The sequence below is a fragment of the Pezoporus wallicus genome, unplaced genomic scaffold (assembly GCF_028554395.1).
Source record: "Pezoporus wallicus isolate ANWC-B61680 ecotype Strahan unplaced genomic scaffold, APGP_CSIRO_Pwel_v1 scaffold_2696, whole genome shotgun sequence".
Classification (NCBI taxonomy): domain Eukaryota; kingdom Metazoa; phylum Chordata; class Aves; order Psittaciformes; family Psittacidae; genus Pezoporus; species Pezoporus wallicus.
In genome coordinates this window covers 2,701,577-2,716,494 of record NW_026637439.1, presented here as the reverse complement: position 1 = coordinate 2,716,494, position 14,918 = coordinate 2,701,577, and the positions used below count along the sequence as shown (strand labels likewise).

General features: G+C 34.7%; 1 protein-coding gene across 8 annotated transcripts in view; it reads left to right on the top strand.

The window, feature by feature from the left end:
* Positions 1–14,003, top strand: part of ERBIN (erbb2 interacting protein) — a 116,892-nt gene extending 102,889 nt beyond the window's left edge. For 6 of the 8 annotated variants that reach the window (XM_057405484.1, XM_057405486.1, XM_057405485.1 and 3 more), the window contains 6 exons: positions 5,194–5,337; positions 6,176–6,307; positions 7,931–8,140; positions 9,290–9,382; positions 9,986–10,060; positions 11,384–14,003. In XM_057405484.1, the coding sequence (XP_057261467.1) occupies positions 5,194–5,337; positions 6,176–6,307; positions 7,931–8,140; positions 9,290–9,382; positions 9,986–10,060; positions 11,384–11,491 (762 nt within the window). In that variant the 3' untranslated portion in view covers positions 11,492–14,003. The remainder of the gene's footprint in view (positions 1–5,193; positions 5,338–6,175; positions 6,308–7,930; positions 8,141–9,289; positions 9,383–9,985; positions 10,061–11,383) is intronic. The other 2 variants (XM_057405488.1, XM_057405487.1) reach the window with 1 other exon arrangement.
* The last annotated feature ends 915 nt before the right edge of the window (positions 14,004–14,918 follow it).

Genomic DNA, 14,918 nt, shown 5'->3' with positions numbered 1-14,918 from the left:
TATCCATACTTTCTATCATGCTTTATATTTTTTTCTTGCTAGAGTGATACGGAATAGCTGCTATTGAGATCTTAGCTGTGCATCTAAGATTTAACAGATCTTAGTCTCTTTTGTAGGGGTGTGTTTCTTTTGTTCTGTCTTTGAAGCATTTTAAAGTAGCTTTTACTTAGTAATCTGAGACTCATTTATGGGTTTAAAAGTGAATGTGTATATAATATCTGGGATATGACTGACTTAAAAAGAAAAATCCAAACTGTGAAAAATGTAGATATCATTCTATATGGCAGCTGGCAAATATGATAATATGGAAAATCTAGGAATTTACTGGATATTTCTTTGTTCTTGTAAAATAATGGTTTCACTGTTTCTGTTTGTAATTAAAAATTAGCTGTGCAGGGGGCCTTAATCTATAAAACAGGCTTCTGAAATGTTTTCATGTCTGAAAAACATTTCAGTAATTACAGAACTCATTTAAGGAACAAGCATTTAAGTTCAATTACAGACCTCATTTAAGGAACATTTACTGGAAATTGCTTTGACAAAGCTTTCATGGATTTAAAATGGTATTTCTTATTTTAAAGCACAAGACACAACACTGACAAAAAAAAGGTATACAAAATTAAGCCTTTTGATGAATATTTAATACATATCTTCTTGCCTATGGTCATACACAACAATATGAGTTAATACTATTACCTTTGCTGGACTTTTCTGACCCTCTTACTGAACTTAATCGTGTTTGTTATTTCTATCTTGTGCGTATTAGGAAAGAAGGTTTTGTGGGGTTTTGTTGTGGGTTTATTTTTGGGTTTGTTTGTTTTCTTTTTGCTAAGTTCCTGAAGTACTCATTTGTTTTGTTTTTATAAAATTTCATAATCGGAGGGGGGTATCAACCTACTTTAAATAAAGTGCTAGCTTGTTGGAGAAGCTAGTTCTTGGCATTTTTATTTGATATAAGTATTGGGAAAAAAAGCTTTCAAGAGTTTAATTTACATTAAGAGAGATACAGGATAGTTTTAAATCCAGCAAAAATTATTAACAATGGATTGCCAGCATTTGTAATCCCTTTGACAAGCTATAACAGGGCACACACCAACCAGCTAAAATTGTCCACTTGGTTGAGGGAAGGTGAAGACAGTTGATGACACCATTTGTAAATAGGAATTTTGCATATATTCAGGGGAAGCAATTTGATTACCTAATGCAAAACATTTTATTGTGGGACAGAGAAAAGAGCTTATTTGATGTCAAGCTGCTCTCTAGTGGTTATACTTGTGAGCTGTTGGAGAGGATGCAGCTAATTCTGCCCCACCCCCAACCTCATAAATTTAGTGCTAGTGAGTTTTTAAGAATAGTAATATTTCCAGTATATTTTTTTCTTTTTGAGTTTGACTTGCCAATTTACTGCCAGACATGTTGCAATAATCTTTTAAAGTGGTTTTGTTGAAAGTTTTCATTTAGGAATTTAAACTAAAATACTGCCTATGTAGGAACACTAATGTCACACACATTTAAGTGTGGTAGAGGAATTGCTCATTAATAAATTGCAAAAATAACCATCTGCAACAGTTATCTGCAAATATCTGTTTTATTTCTGTGTGCTGAGTAGGCAGAAACAGTTACTGGGTCTGACTTTGTCCTTTCCTTACATATGTATATTTTCTTTTTTTGTTGTGGATCTCTTGGGAGTTCATCAGGTGCGTGTTTGCTTTCAATTCTAATTTCATCTGGAATTCCATCTTCTGTTTATTTGCTTTATCTACTGTTTATCTGAAATGACAGAGCTTTCACAGGAGAAGTCATAAAGCTTGATTCCTCCTTTCCAATTCAGAAATCAGAGTAGGTGGTTTTATTCTCAAAGATGTTAGTGTACAGTGCCTTATTAAAAGAAAAACGTCCCAAGTGTTTCAGTATTTATATAGAATTGCCGTTTTAATCAAAGTTTGAAAGTTTTTAATTAATTCATTTTTTACAGTACATACCTAACGTGAAAAGATATTTTAATTGATATGTCCTCAGATTTTCTCCAAGCTAAGCTTGCTTCTACATGTCAAAGAAAGTAACTTCAGTGAGTCTGTGCACACATAAAATTAAGTGCTTAAGTGATAATAAGTTCATATTCTGAAGAATATTTTTACACTGATATTCATTCTGTAGCTGTTAGTTTAAAATTTTGATTTTTGTTTTATTCTTTTGCTCCATTTTGAAATAAGTACTGAACCATCAATGTGTTATAATGGTGTCTTGTGGAGTTTGGAAGTCAATACATCACAATTTAGAAAGAATAAAATTCTTGTGCATTTGAAATGCAAACGATAAATGTTTTAACTCTGCAAATGTTTTATGATAGTAGAATTTAAATTATATGTGATTTACCATCTGTAACTCTTCAATAGGAATGCTGTCACTTACTGAAGATGCATTTTTTGCAGGGTCAGAGACCTAAATTCATGCCCTTTTTTCTCCTCTTGTGACTGAAGAATAGTTTCATTTAAGTTCTTCAGGATAAACTGGTATCTTGCTAGAATTCTATCCTATTTCAAACAAAATTTGGTGGGGTTTTGGTGGTTTTGGGGGGGGGTGTTGTTTTTTGTTGTTGTTTTTTTTTTTTTTTTAGCTTTTGTTCTAAAAGGCTTAAAGCATTAATTTTAGGCATTTCAAGTGTTCCAGAATAGTTTGAACAGTTTTTTTCTGAAGAATCTTATAAAAAGTCAGATGGAAGTAAAAAAGTAAAAAAAAAAAAGTGAAAATGGAAAGTGTAGGAATTTATAAAGATCTAAAATAGTCTTAAAAGACAACTAACATCCACCTTTAGATGGCAATTGATATTTTTCTTGCACCTAAATAAATGCATTAAGGCACTTCACAAAAAACACCCTTTTGAAATCTGAAATTGTTAATTCTCATATAAGATGCAAAATGGAAAATATGTTCTGACCCTTAGCATTCAGAAAGAATGTGAGCAAGCCCCAAAACTGCTACCAGCTTCCTGCATCTAAGCTGATTCCATTAGAGGCTGATTTTGACTACAAATCCTGATTTCCATGCTAATGTGGCTTTGTACATAGACATTTTTTCTTGATGTATTGTAGCTTTTATTGCATTTTTCATGTTTGAAAAACTGATTTCTAGAAAACTTAGCTTTCACAAAAATGTAGTGGAACATGGCATGTGTATCAGTCAGTGTGGATCAGTTTAGAGTAATTGAAATGAGTTTTCTTCAGCCTCAGATATTTGAATTATAATTTTTTATGCCATTATGCCTTCATTATGCCTTGAATAAAACTACTCTCAGGCTATGTAATCACCTTGAAGCTCACTAAACTGAGGTAACTGAAATCTTAATTCCTGATGGACAAGTTCATGCCTCTAGAATTTTTAAGAAAGTTCTACCTCCTATTGCGTATCTATCTATCTTGGATTGTAAATACCAGTCTGGATTTAGGTTGTTGCCATTTATTGACCATCCGTTTGGGTCCTTCTAAGAGAACAATGAACCTGGTGGATCTGGGGATCTTTATAGCAAGATTTTCTGCTACAGACACTTTGAGAAGATAACTTTCTAGTCTCATCATATATTCCTTCTATTTTTATCTCTCTTTATGCCACTTAGAGAAGATGGAGAGATATAGGAGCCTTTGAGAGGAGGAGCCTTCCTGCAAGGAAGTATCAGCGAGTTGACTATACAAGTGGGGGAAGAAGACCACCTGGCTAATTTTAGAGGCTGTTTGATAAGAATTGTTAGATAATGCTTTGAGGGGCTAAGGAGCTAAGGCTTGGGTAGTTTCATCTGAGTGTTTGGCCTGAAACTCAGAGCAGTTAAGCTTAGACTGAATGATTAGTAAAGTGACACTTGAATGCTAAGTGCTTTCCTAAGAAGGGGAAAGCCTCTGGAAACTTGTCTGGAAGCTTGAAAAAAATCCATTGATGAGGGAACAGGGTAGGTAGGTGTAAGACTGGAGTATGAAGAAAGCTCAACTATGCCAGTAAGCTCACTATGCCCTTGAGAGGTTATCCAAGAGCCTTGGAAAAGAAAAGGTTATTATTGTCAGTAAATACTGTTCTTTTCCAAGGGAGTTTCCAATGACTTTGCTATGAGAGCATCTGGGGAATATGAATATGCAGAGGCATATGACTTTGGTTACTAAACTGGTTTTAGTTTCACAAGATAAATCTAGTGTGAAAGAGCAAATGTCTGCCCGAGGACTAGTAATTATTCTCAAAATTAGATTGATATATGTAGTCAACAGACAAACACCAAAATATAAGAGTTGTTGCAGTATCTGTCAAATGACATGTATTTTGAACTTCTTTTTTTAACTAAGAAAAATCAGAAACTTAGGAAAAAAATCCCTTTGAATTTGGTGTGTTTTGATTCTTTGCTTCATTTGTCAGGTGGCACATGCAGGATTTTCCTTTTCTTCTTTTGTGCTGTCTCTTTATTTTGTTTTATTCTTACAACTACAAAAGTCCATGGTAGAAAGATGGTAATGTCTACTGCTTTCTTTCTATTACCCTTGCCAATATTGCAGAGGTCAGGTTTGCAAGGTAATGAAGAAACCACTGTCACTTCTGTTCTTGAGTTCTTGTTACCTGTTTGATTGCCTACAGTGGCACAGGGGTGGACTCCAAGGTTTCCTTCAAGCCTCTTTTTCTTTAAATGAGGCTCATTCACGTTCTTGAATGAAGTATTACTGGATGCATTGCAGACATTGACAGCATTGCAATAACAAGAAAACCCAGTCAGTCAAATCTCTGTCTCTGTGTAAATTCTCATTTGTACTGTACCAGAAAAAAATGAGACACGGTAATAACTGGTAATTAAATGGTTTTCCACAGTTGTTTATCTTGACTGCCAGCTTCTCTTCCTACAACATGTTGCAAATTTAACCGCAACCTAGAAATTTTGATAAGCTGTGCATATCTGTTGTTTTTCCAGACACATGAACATTTGAATGACTTTATTTACATGTAATTCTGCATGTTAACTGATGGTTGCATGCTGACTTACAGTAAATAAAGGTAAATAGGGGTCACTGAGTTATCTTTTATACATCACAGTGGTACTGTTCTTGCATGGTTTTTATCTTGCATGACAATGGAATATGTTTGTATTAGTCTATGTATAACGTGTCTTGTGGTTTATGCATGCTGCACTAATCACTGTGTTAAATCTGTCCCCTCTTTATTCAGAGCATGCTGTCTAGGTCCTTTAATTCCAATTATGCTGCAGTTAGCAGCTTTCACTATGGCAGCTCTAGGGATCTGCATGGCAGCCAGGGTAGTGTTGCCTTGAGTGTTGCAGACGGAAGAGGTTCTGGTGTGCACATTGTTCGAGTGAGTACCTTCAGGAGGCTATTGCAATATATAAATGGGGAAAAAATAAACTATGAGAGGTGTCCTTAAATTTATAAAGTTATCATTTTACATATGGACAGTGCTTTCAGTAAAGGGAATATAAGTTATGTGCTGGATTTTTTTTATAGGCATTAAATCAGATACTTTGCCTTTACTTCATATTCGTTAAACTTATTGCAAGGCTTTTCAATTCAATGCCATGAAGTTGAGTTTTCTAATTGGCTTTCATAGATGGATAAACATACATGAAACTGTCTGGTTTCATTGTACATATGTGAACAAGAGATAATAATTCTGAATTTAACCTAGATTGATAAAGGCTTGAACAAAATCCTGTTACGCTTTTTCCTCCCTCAAACTCCCTCAAATTCTGATGATGTAAACTGTACTGTAAGATAGTGTAGGCATTCAAGAAAATTAATGTTTTAGTTTGTAAGAAAATAAGAGGGAATTACTCTAACACCAAGCATCCTTAGTGATGTTACAGTATCTGTAGTGAACAGAATAAAGTCAACAGAAGGCTTCTTTTAAGGATATGAATCCTGAATAGGCACTTCTTAGCATTTGTTGATTTTTCTTATCAGTTTATTGGTGATCAAAGGCACCTCTACAGTTGCTAGTTTTTGTAAATATCCATCAATATTTTGTGTGTGTGGTGTCTTGGCTAGTAAGATTTTCTACATAAGCAGTGTACTAATTAAGAAAAATAACAATAAAGGCCTAAAAGCATTTTATTCTGGGCTTCTTACAAGATTCTTTGTTTATTTGTTTTAATCATATAAAGACAACCATCTTTACTATTTCATTCTGTTTAAAGCATCCCCAGGCTTCTACTCCAGGAGACCAATGCCAGGATGAAGTGTTCATTTCAGGACAGCAGAATTACTCATCTGCTACACTTAGTCTCAAAGATGTTCCTCCGGACAGCATGAAGAAAATAGCTGTGCAGGTAACAATCTACGTGACACCATGGACGGGATATATTTATTATTATTTGTAAGGATTTTTTTTTTGTTGGTAGTAGAAACATGCTGGGATAGCAGTTAGAACGGAGCTTCTTTAAAATGTGATACCATGTAAAAGGTAGCATAAATGAAATAGCATCCTCTTTTAGGAAGACAAAATAGTTAACTATACAAAGGGAGATAGTTCTCATTTTCCTTCAGCAGGGGCTTTGAAAGAATAAATTTGCAGCAAAAGACATAATTGCAAGTAAAAGTTGGAATATGGCAGATCATTTCAGGATAGCAATCTGAAGCCAATTAAACCTTTTAAAGAACAAACCTGAAATCTGTTGTGATAAAATGATGATGATAAACTAGAGTTTTTTAGGAGACATTCTATACTGATCTCTGAGGACCATCTATGGAGGCAGAACTTATTACCATGAAACTAAATGAATGCTTGTAAATTGTTACAATGCAGCAATTGATTCCCCTTTTATAACTTCAGTAATTTCAGTTGTATTTCTGCAGACACTGGATACGTGGAATTTGCATAGGTGTTGCCTATGTAATCTCTGCATACAGTGCAACAAAATAGTTTTCCTGTCATGTTTTACCTTTTCAGGAAAGGCAGTAGAAAATCATGTAAAGATTCTGACATGTGTCCATTCACATAACATGGTTAAGGGTTGACATTTGCACACTTCAGTTTTTATAATATGTATTGAGAGGAAGGATAATATTTTAATATCCTTGTATCTTATAATGAATAGGATAATGGTGGCAGTCACAAAATACCTGTAACTCAAGCCTGTAGCATTTTTGGAATGTGGGAGTCATACAGACACGAGTGACTGCTTAGGCTAGGTAACAGCACAAGGCATATGGGCAAGGAGGGAAAAGGCTGTCCATCTCAGCACAGAGCTGCAGAGCTGAACAGTAACTGAGGCTTCGATAAGAAATGTTATCTCCGGCATCATTCCTAGTGACATGTTTTGAGTGCACTGTATGTCTCAGCAGTTGTGTACCTTACTGCTGTTCATCATCATTATACCTATCAAATCAGTGACAGATGTATTAACAAAAGAATAATGTTTATTACAAATATCATTACATTTTTGATACTACGATCTTGAACTTGTATGTGAATTTGCTCAGAAGGGTTTCTTGTGAAGTGGTCACCAAAACAAGTTTGGAAAGCATATAATTTCTGTGTGGGATTTTTATTTTCTGTATGATCTGCAGGGAATTGTTACAAAATCTGAGTTTAATGCAGTAAAACTGCAAACTATAATGATATCAACCAAGTGTCAATACTATCAGTTGTACTGCTAGAAAATAGTGGCTGGGTAAGCTCAGTGAAACAAGTGCTAAAAGGCAAAGGCTCTCAAGTCTGTTCTACTTAGATTAGCACTCTAAGCTTTTGATTTTCAGGTTTGTTATCAGGAGGCCAGAGCCGATGACTATAAAGAAAATTTAGTATAATAGTACATGATCCAGAACAGTAGTTTTAGTCATGTTCCTTAAATTAAAAGCGGTCAAGTATGAGAAGTATTGAAGTAATAAAGGAGGAAATGAGGATTTCTACTTATAAAATATGTGACATTGAGTATTCATGTTTTATTCAGGTACCTTTGACAAATGGACAAATGTGCCAACCTCAGAGATCTCAGGCAAACTACAGCCAAGTCCATCATCTCCCTCCTCAATCATCAGTAGCAAGACATCCATCTAGAGAGCAGTTAATTGATTATCTGATGTTGAAAGTTGCCCACCAACCTCCCTATTCTCAGTCCCAATGTTCTCCCAGACAAAGCCATGAGTTGGCAAAGCAAGAGGTAAGAATAAAATCTAACTTGATGATATAGCATCTCTGTGTCAGTGGCAGTGAATTGTTAGATTGGTTTTGTTTTCTCTGTAGATGGTGACAGATATACAGGAATTATCTTCAGCAGAAGACAGCATTTTATGTCAGTGCAATTCTACTACTGAAATCATACATTCCTTCTAGTTTCGAGCTCTTTTTACTTTTTCTGTAAATGTTTTGAGGGAAATGTAATAGATTTTTTAACAGAATGTACCAGAAACTTAAACTTGAATCTTTTTACTGTGCTAGAAATTAATTTCTCAACTACATTTATTGATCACCAACTCATTGTTTATCCAGGAACTGGGAAAATTCAAAATAGCAGTACAATTTAGAGTACTTTGCATCTGTTCATTGCTCTCCAGAAAGGTTCAAAAACCTGCATATGTAGAAATGCTCCTCTATAAGCAAAAGCCAGGATAAGAAAACTGTGAGCATCTGATGCATGCATGATAATTATCAGTTTTATTTATCATAAGCAGACATGGGTAATAAATTCTTATACAATTTAGCATCTCTTTCATTGTGGTCAACCTACTTTCTGTTCTTGGACAGAAGAACATTGTATTGGTTTGGGTTTTTGAGGAAAATACTGAAAACTATGTTTTCGTTCTGTTCTAGAATGAGAATGTGCACTACTTGTGCAGAATGTTTTCTCATCAACCATTCTGGCAACAGAAAGGAGAGACAATATTGGCTACATAGAACTTAGAGTGAAAGAAGGAGCAAGGCTTGATTTTTAAAGTTCAGCTAGAGGCAGCAATGAAATAAAAGGAACAGGTTCTTTCATAAGAATGTATATTTGCTGGGGGCATTAAATTATTTAAATAATATCAAAAATATCTCTGAATTTAAAGCCTACATGAACTATGATTATAATAATAGAGGTACTGGAGTAAAGCTTATGTAGAATAATACATGATGCAGTTGCATTGGAGTCTTGCTCTGAATTAATATTATGAGATACAATATTTTCTTGAGCTGTGATAAAGGCTTTTTTCTATTTTTTTTCATTTAAAAACTTTTGTTCTCCTGAATTCCTTAGTAATAATTTTGTTACAGTAGCTTTGAATGCAGATTTTCAGCCAGTTAGCATCTAACTTTGGTTGTAACTACTTAGATTCGAGTGAGAATTGACAAGGATCCAGAACTTGGATTTAGCATATCAGGAGGAGTTGGTGGAAGAGGGAATCCATTCAGACCTGAAGATGATGTGAGTATTTTATACTAATGCATCTCAAAATCATTCTGATTAATAATAATATTTCTAGTGTTTAGCAATAAGGGTGTGTGTGTGTGTGTGTAAAGGTATATATTCCCCAAACCACTAAAATCCAGGACTGGAAGGTAGAAAACTGGGGACAAATGATACGGAAAATCAAGGTGGTAGGTGACTAAAATGGTCACATATCAATACAGAGGTTTATTTTAGCTGAGTGGCTCTTACACAGTTCCAGGTATCAGTCAACAGACTTGACATACTGAATTATGGAGTTTACAATTAGGAAGCGTCTTAAAATAGAACATGATTTAGCCTACAGCCATATATCTCGTGATTGATAATCTTGACATATACATCTGCTAAATTAAACAAAGGCAGATCAGAATTTGCTCTTCTGTACTCCTTTACAGGCAATTTTCCTGGATTTAACATCAGAAAAGGAAGGCTGTCAAAATCCAGTCGACCTGTAGAATAGCATTTTATTCTCTTAGAATGGAAAATGGAAAAAAAATGTTTCTAATTACATCTGTTTCAGGCTATCCTACTATTAATGAAATAAGTTGTCAAAAAAGTTTTCTACGTTTGTTTTTCAAGGGTATATTTGTAACCAGAGTACAACCAGAAGGACCAGCATCTAAGTTGTTGCAGCCTGGAGATAAAATAATTCAGGTACTGTAGTCATTTAATCAACTAGCCTATGTAATATGCCAATTGATTTTTTGTTTACACCTTTTCTAAGAGGAGAATGTTCAATTTTCAGATTACCAGTATCTTTTCCAGAAGCATTCTTACATTCTGGGATGATGCTCTTAATTTTATTCCACCTAACATTAGGAAATGTGATACAGGCTGAAACATTAATCAATTGGATCATTTTTTTCAAACTCTGAACATTTCTCACCCTTTTAAAGACAGAAAACAGGCCTAATGTTGCTTTTCAAGATGGAATGTGGGCATTTCATTAGGCTTTACTATCATTCAGTTATTTAACTCATGGTCATTCACATGCAGTGCTTTGAATAATGTGTTGTCTGAACACCAGCATGTTAGGACATTCTGTACCAATGATGATTTGGAAGGGTTATTGCCACTTTTGCTGTCTGAACAGTCTGTATGAAAAAATCTTTGTCAGCAACCCTAGACAGATGTAAATGCAGTGTTTTTTATAACAAACGATTCAGCTGGTAGCTGAACAACAGCAACTGTTCAGTGATAGGATAAGGAGCTGGAGCTGTACCAGTTAAGGTGCAGAGCATGCGACCAGTTCCCTCTGTCACTACATGAGGGGCAGTAGCTCAGGGAGAAAGGTTGGATGCATAGCTGGAAGCAGTAAGTTTAAACTGTGCAAATCTGTCATTCTGCAAGATTTTACCACCCAGAATGAACATGAGTTTGCAGTAGTACAACTTGAGAAGTTGAACCATAGCCATGTTTTCCCTCTCTTTTGTAGGCCACCTAGGTGTGCCTTTGCTTGCCAAGACAAACCTGTCCCAGGAATGACAATGTTGTTTAGAGTCATAGGAATATTCAAGCTGGGGGTGACCTCAGGAGGTCTTACACCCTAAAATGGCTCCCAATGCAATTACTGGTTTTTGTTAAAGGCTTCAACAGTTTTAAGTTATCACTAATGCCATTTCTAATATTCTGATATTTAAACTAGGATGTGTAATTTGTACAGCATTTGCCTTTTTTTTTTGTGTGTGTGGCTGTATTAAGACTGATGAATTAGATGTCTGTTTTCTGTTTTGGTTATTTGAAATACCTTTTAGGCAAAATTCTTCAAAAGCTAACATGGTAGTTTAATTTCTTGTACCATACAGGTACATGTTCAACTCACGTTGACAACATAATCTGCAAAGATGCAGTGTTTTGTTGTCTGCATTACTGTACAATTGGGTTATTTAAAACCTTAAATAAAAACATGAAATACGACATGTTTCACTAACATGGCATAAGAGACTGTCACTTTTAACTTTAAATATTTCTTTTTAGGCTAATGGATACAGCTTCATCAATATTGATCATGGACAAGCAGTATCTTTGCTAAAGACTTTTCAGAATGCGGTGGAACTCATCATTGTGCGAGAAGTTTCTGTATAAGTACTGTGGATGTGGGGGAAAAGCCAGCAGGATACCTTGAAGGACTTATGAGAAACTGAGTATTTTGCCTATTTTTATACATGAAAGGAGCTCAAAAAGAATTACAATACTTATGATCAAAATTTGTACAGGAGATATGAACTTGTGGTTAAGGGAGGGCATACCACTGTATGGAACATACAGGAAATCATTTTGGAAATGCATATGGTGATTAAACTTGTTTTTAAGCATTACAGCAATCTAAGGATCACACCTCCAAGAACAAACCTGTGTTGTTTTTTTGTACAGATGGTAGGTTTATTTTTGGATAATTCATACACATTACTAAACTTTGTGCAAGGCTTTGCAAAGCCTCAGTTGTAGCCAATGGGCAGATGGCAGGGCTGTCTGTCCTGTAGCTGTTTATTGCCTTTATTTTTATTTACTAGATATTAATGTGTTATGCTGAAACCACTTATTTAGATATGAAATGGGGATATAAAATGTTGGCTTTGCTATGTGCACATTGTATGGATGAATGGGTAGATGGAAGGTGGTGCTGGTTGGACAGAATAAAGGTCAGGTGAAACAACTATCTATCTGCTATCTAAATCTGGCATCAGGAAAGAAGACAAAGTGTTTAGCTCTGGAGTGTACGTCTACCAATAGAAAATGCAATAAAAGCTTAAGGTGTTTTCTAGGAAGACTGTAACTACAAACTTGTGATATTTTACAGGATTTGTTCTTAATGTAGTCACTGAATATTCATTTGCCACGTGATTCATGTTTAGTTGGGTTTTCTTGCATATATAATTTTTTCAACTGTACTGTGGAAATGAGACCAGCGGTTTTTCTCTGCTGTGGAAATCCCAATTTTGTGCAAATGGCGACATTTTTATCTTGGTAAAAAGTCCTCCATTTTAAATTTACCAATTTTAAAAATGAAACTGAAATGGCCAGTTTTTAAGGTTGTTGCCTGTAGTATAAATTTAAAAACACACAAAATAAATGGTGCAGGAAAGGTTACGAAAGACATCTCAGTTTTGTTTGGCCTTTGCATTGCCTTGTTAATCAAAAAAGAAACCATACGCATGGAGCTAGGTAACCAAAGCAAGTTTGTGAAACTTTGAACAGTGATGGAGAGTTGCTGTGGTGAGATGGAGAGCAGAGGGGGAGGGTGTACTTACAACCAACCAGTTTGTAATGATGTTTCTTAAAGGGCTGTTCATACAGGTAACATTAAATGTGAACTAGACACTTCAGAGTCATTAAAGGGTTTCTAACTATATTAATGTAATAGTGATTTACCACAGGCTGCCTTTGTTCCTTATTATTGTATAAAATATTCAATTATGCTTTTCTTAATTTTGTTTACCAGAAACATTAACTTTTTCTCTTTCTCCTTTTTAATTGAATAAAGACTGCATAATGTGCAGTGATAATTAATACACGGTTGTTATGGACCAGGGAAAAGTGCCATAGAAGACCAATAACTGTTTTTAATCAGGGCTAATGATTAGCCTGCCATTGGAGCAATATTCAGTGATTGCAGTTGATTTTTAATTACCGATAAGTTGGTAGTTTGAGACAAGTATAAATTGATTTTTTTTCAGCCCATGTGTACAAAAGTAAATGCTTTTAATACAGCTAGCAAAAACACCAGCCTCTACAATGAGCTGGAAGAGAGGGGGATTTTACATAGCTAGTGGTAATAAACAGGCAGTACTTTTTAAATAAGTGAACTCAATATTATTGCACTTCTTTCAAAGATGTTAACTATTGCTTATTATACTGTGTATAGTTCTAATAATTTTAATTGAAACCCTTTAACAACTCTTTGTATATTTTAATTCTTTTTAGTTAATTTTCAGTAATATTTACATAGAAAAATGATTTTTTTGATATATTAGCAGAAATGTGCTGTATTTTGATAAAATTCACTTATTTTCTGTGTGCTGTTAACCTTCAAAGAAAAGAATGAGAAACATAGCTATATAATGGCAGGCCTCAGTGTTCCCCTTCTAAGATGTGTTTTGTTGTTTAGTTTCTATTTTTTTATTGAAAATGCAAAATATTCCCATCACATCTTCATTACTTTTAATCATGTTATTTTTATCACACACTACCTTTTAAAGGGAATGCATACAGACAAGTCCTAAATTACCTTGGTCTTCTTCATAACCTGTATCTTTGAGAAGGGAAAAGTCCAAAAAGCAGAACTGATTCTTTACTGATCTTGGACTGACTTTGTATACATTTTGCAGTACATTTAAATATATCACTGAGGAATTATACTGTATTGTATTTTGCTTTAATGGTAACAGAAGTTTTAAATGTTGTTGTGTCACTTAATTTTCAGATTTATGTATCACAGAAAAATTCCACCAAAAACTATTTGGCTGTGGTAGAACTATAGAAGTTAGAGATTTATAGCAGGAAGTTTAGTACTTCTTGTGGAAATACTTGGCCAAAGCTTGTCTTCAGTAAATTAGCAAATTAAGCATCTAATAAAACATGGATTATGATGATTTTACTCAGTAAATGTTGGAGTTTTCAGTGGATTGAAATGTGTTTGTTCCTTGAGTGTCTGTGTGTGAACACGTCAAACTAGGTGATTTTGCAGAGAGTGGGAGAAAGGTGTCTCCTGAACTAGTCCAGCCAGGATTCAGCAGGAGGAGAGACAATATCATCACTTTTCACTTTGAATACATCTTAAACTACATTTTGAATAGAATAAAGTCCATCAGCAGCCTAAGTTACTCAGCATGACAGTGAGTTGAGGCAAACTATTCATTGTTTCTATTCTTAATATAGTTCATTAAAGAATCAGTTCAACTGATACAATGAAAAGATGAAGTCTCCCGCATATTTATTATGTAAATATTTTTTAGTTTCTGTTTTGGACTAGACTTAAAAAGTGTGTATATACATGAAAGCATTCTATGAACACAAACATAGCAATAAGCAACACACAGAATCTAAACCTTTATGATTATTTGGGTTTTGCTTAGAAATACTCCCTTATCAACAGCTACGAAATGTTTTTATTGATCAGCATTTATTCAACATTCCAAATTTTTGTACATCATTAGACTGTTTCTGAGGTAACACATGGAGAATAGATAATAAACTAATGCTCTTTAAAGCTGTGTGTAATTGACTTATTCAAGCTCTCAAAAATTCTCCATAACACTATTTTATTCTTCAGTAGTTTCTGTATCCTCAGTACTTTATGAATATACAGAGACACTTACTTGTGTCTCTGGCTCTGAGCATCTCAGTGGCCAGCAGTTTGTCTGCGCCGGCTCATTGCAAGACTGGGTTACGCAAAATATTCTGTGAGTAGCCCAGTCTTGCAGTGAAATCAGCAAGGGCAGCCAGTGGCTTCCCTCCTAAAGAGGTGTGGTCTTCATCTGCTGCAAACTAAGTAGTTTCAATAGCAGAGAGG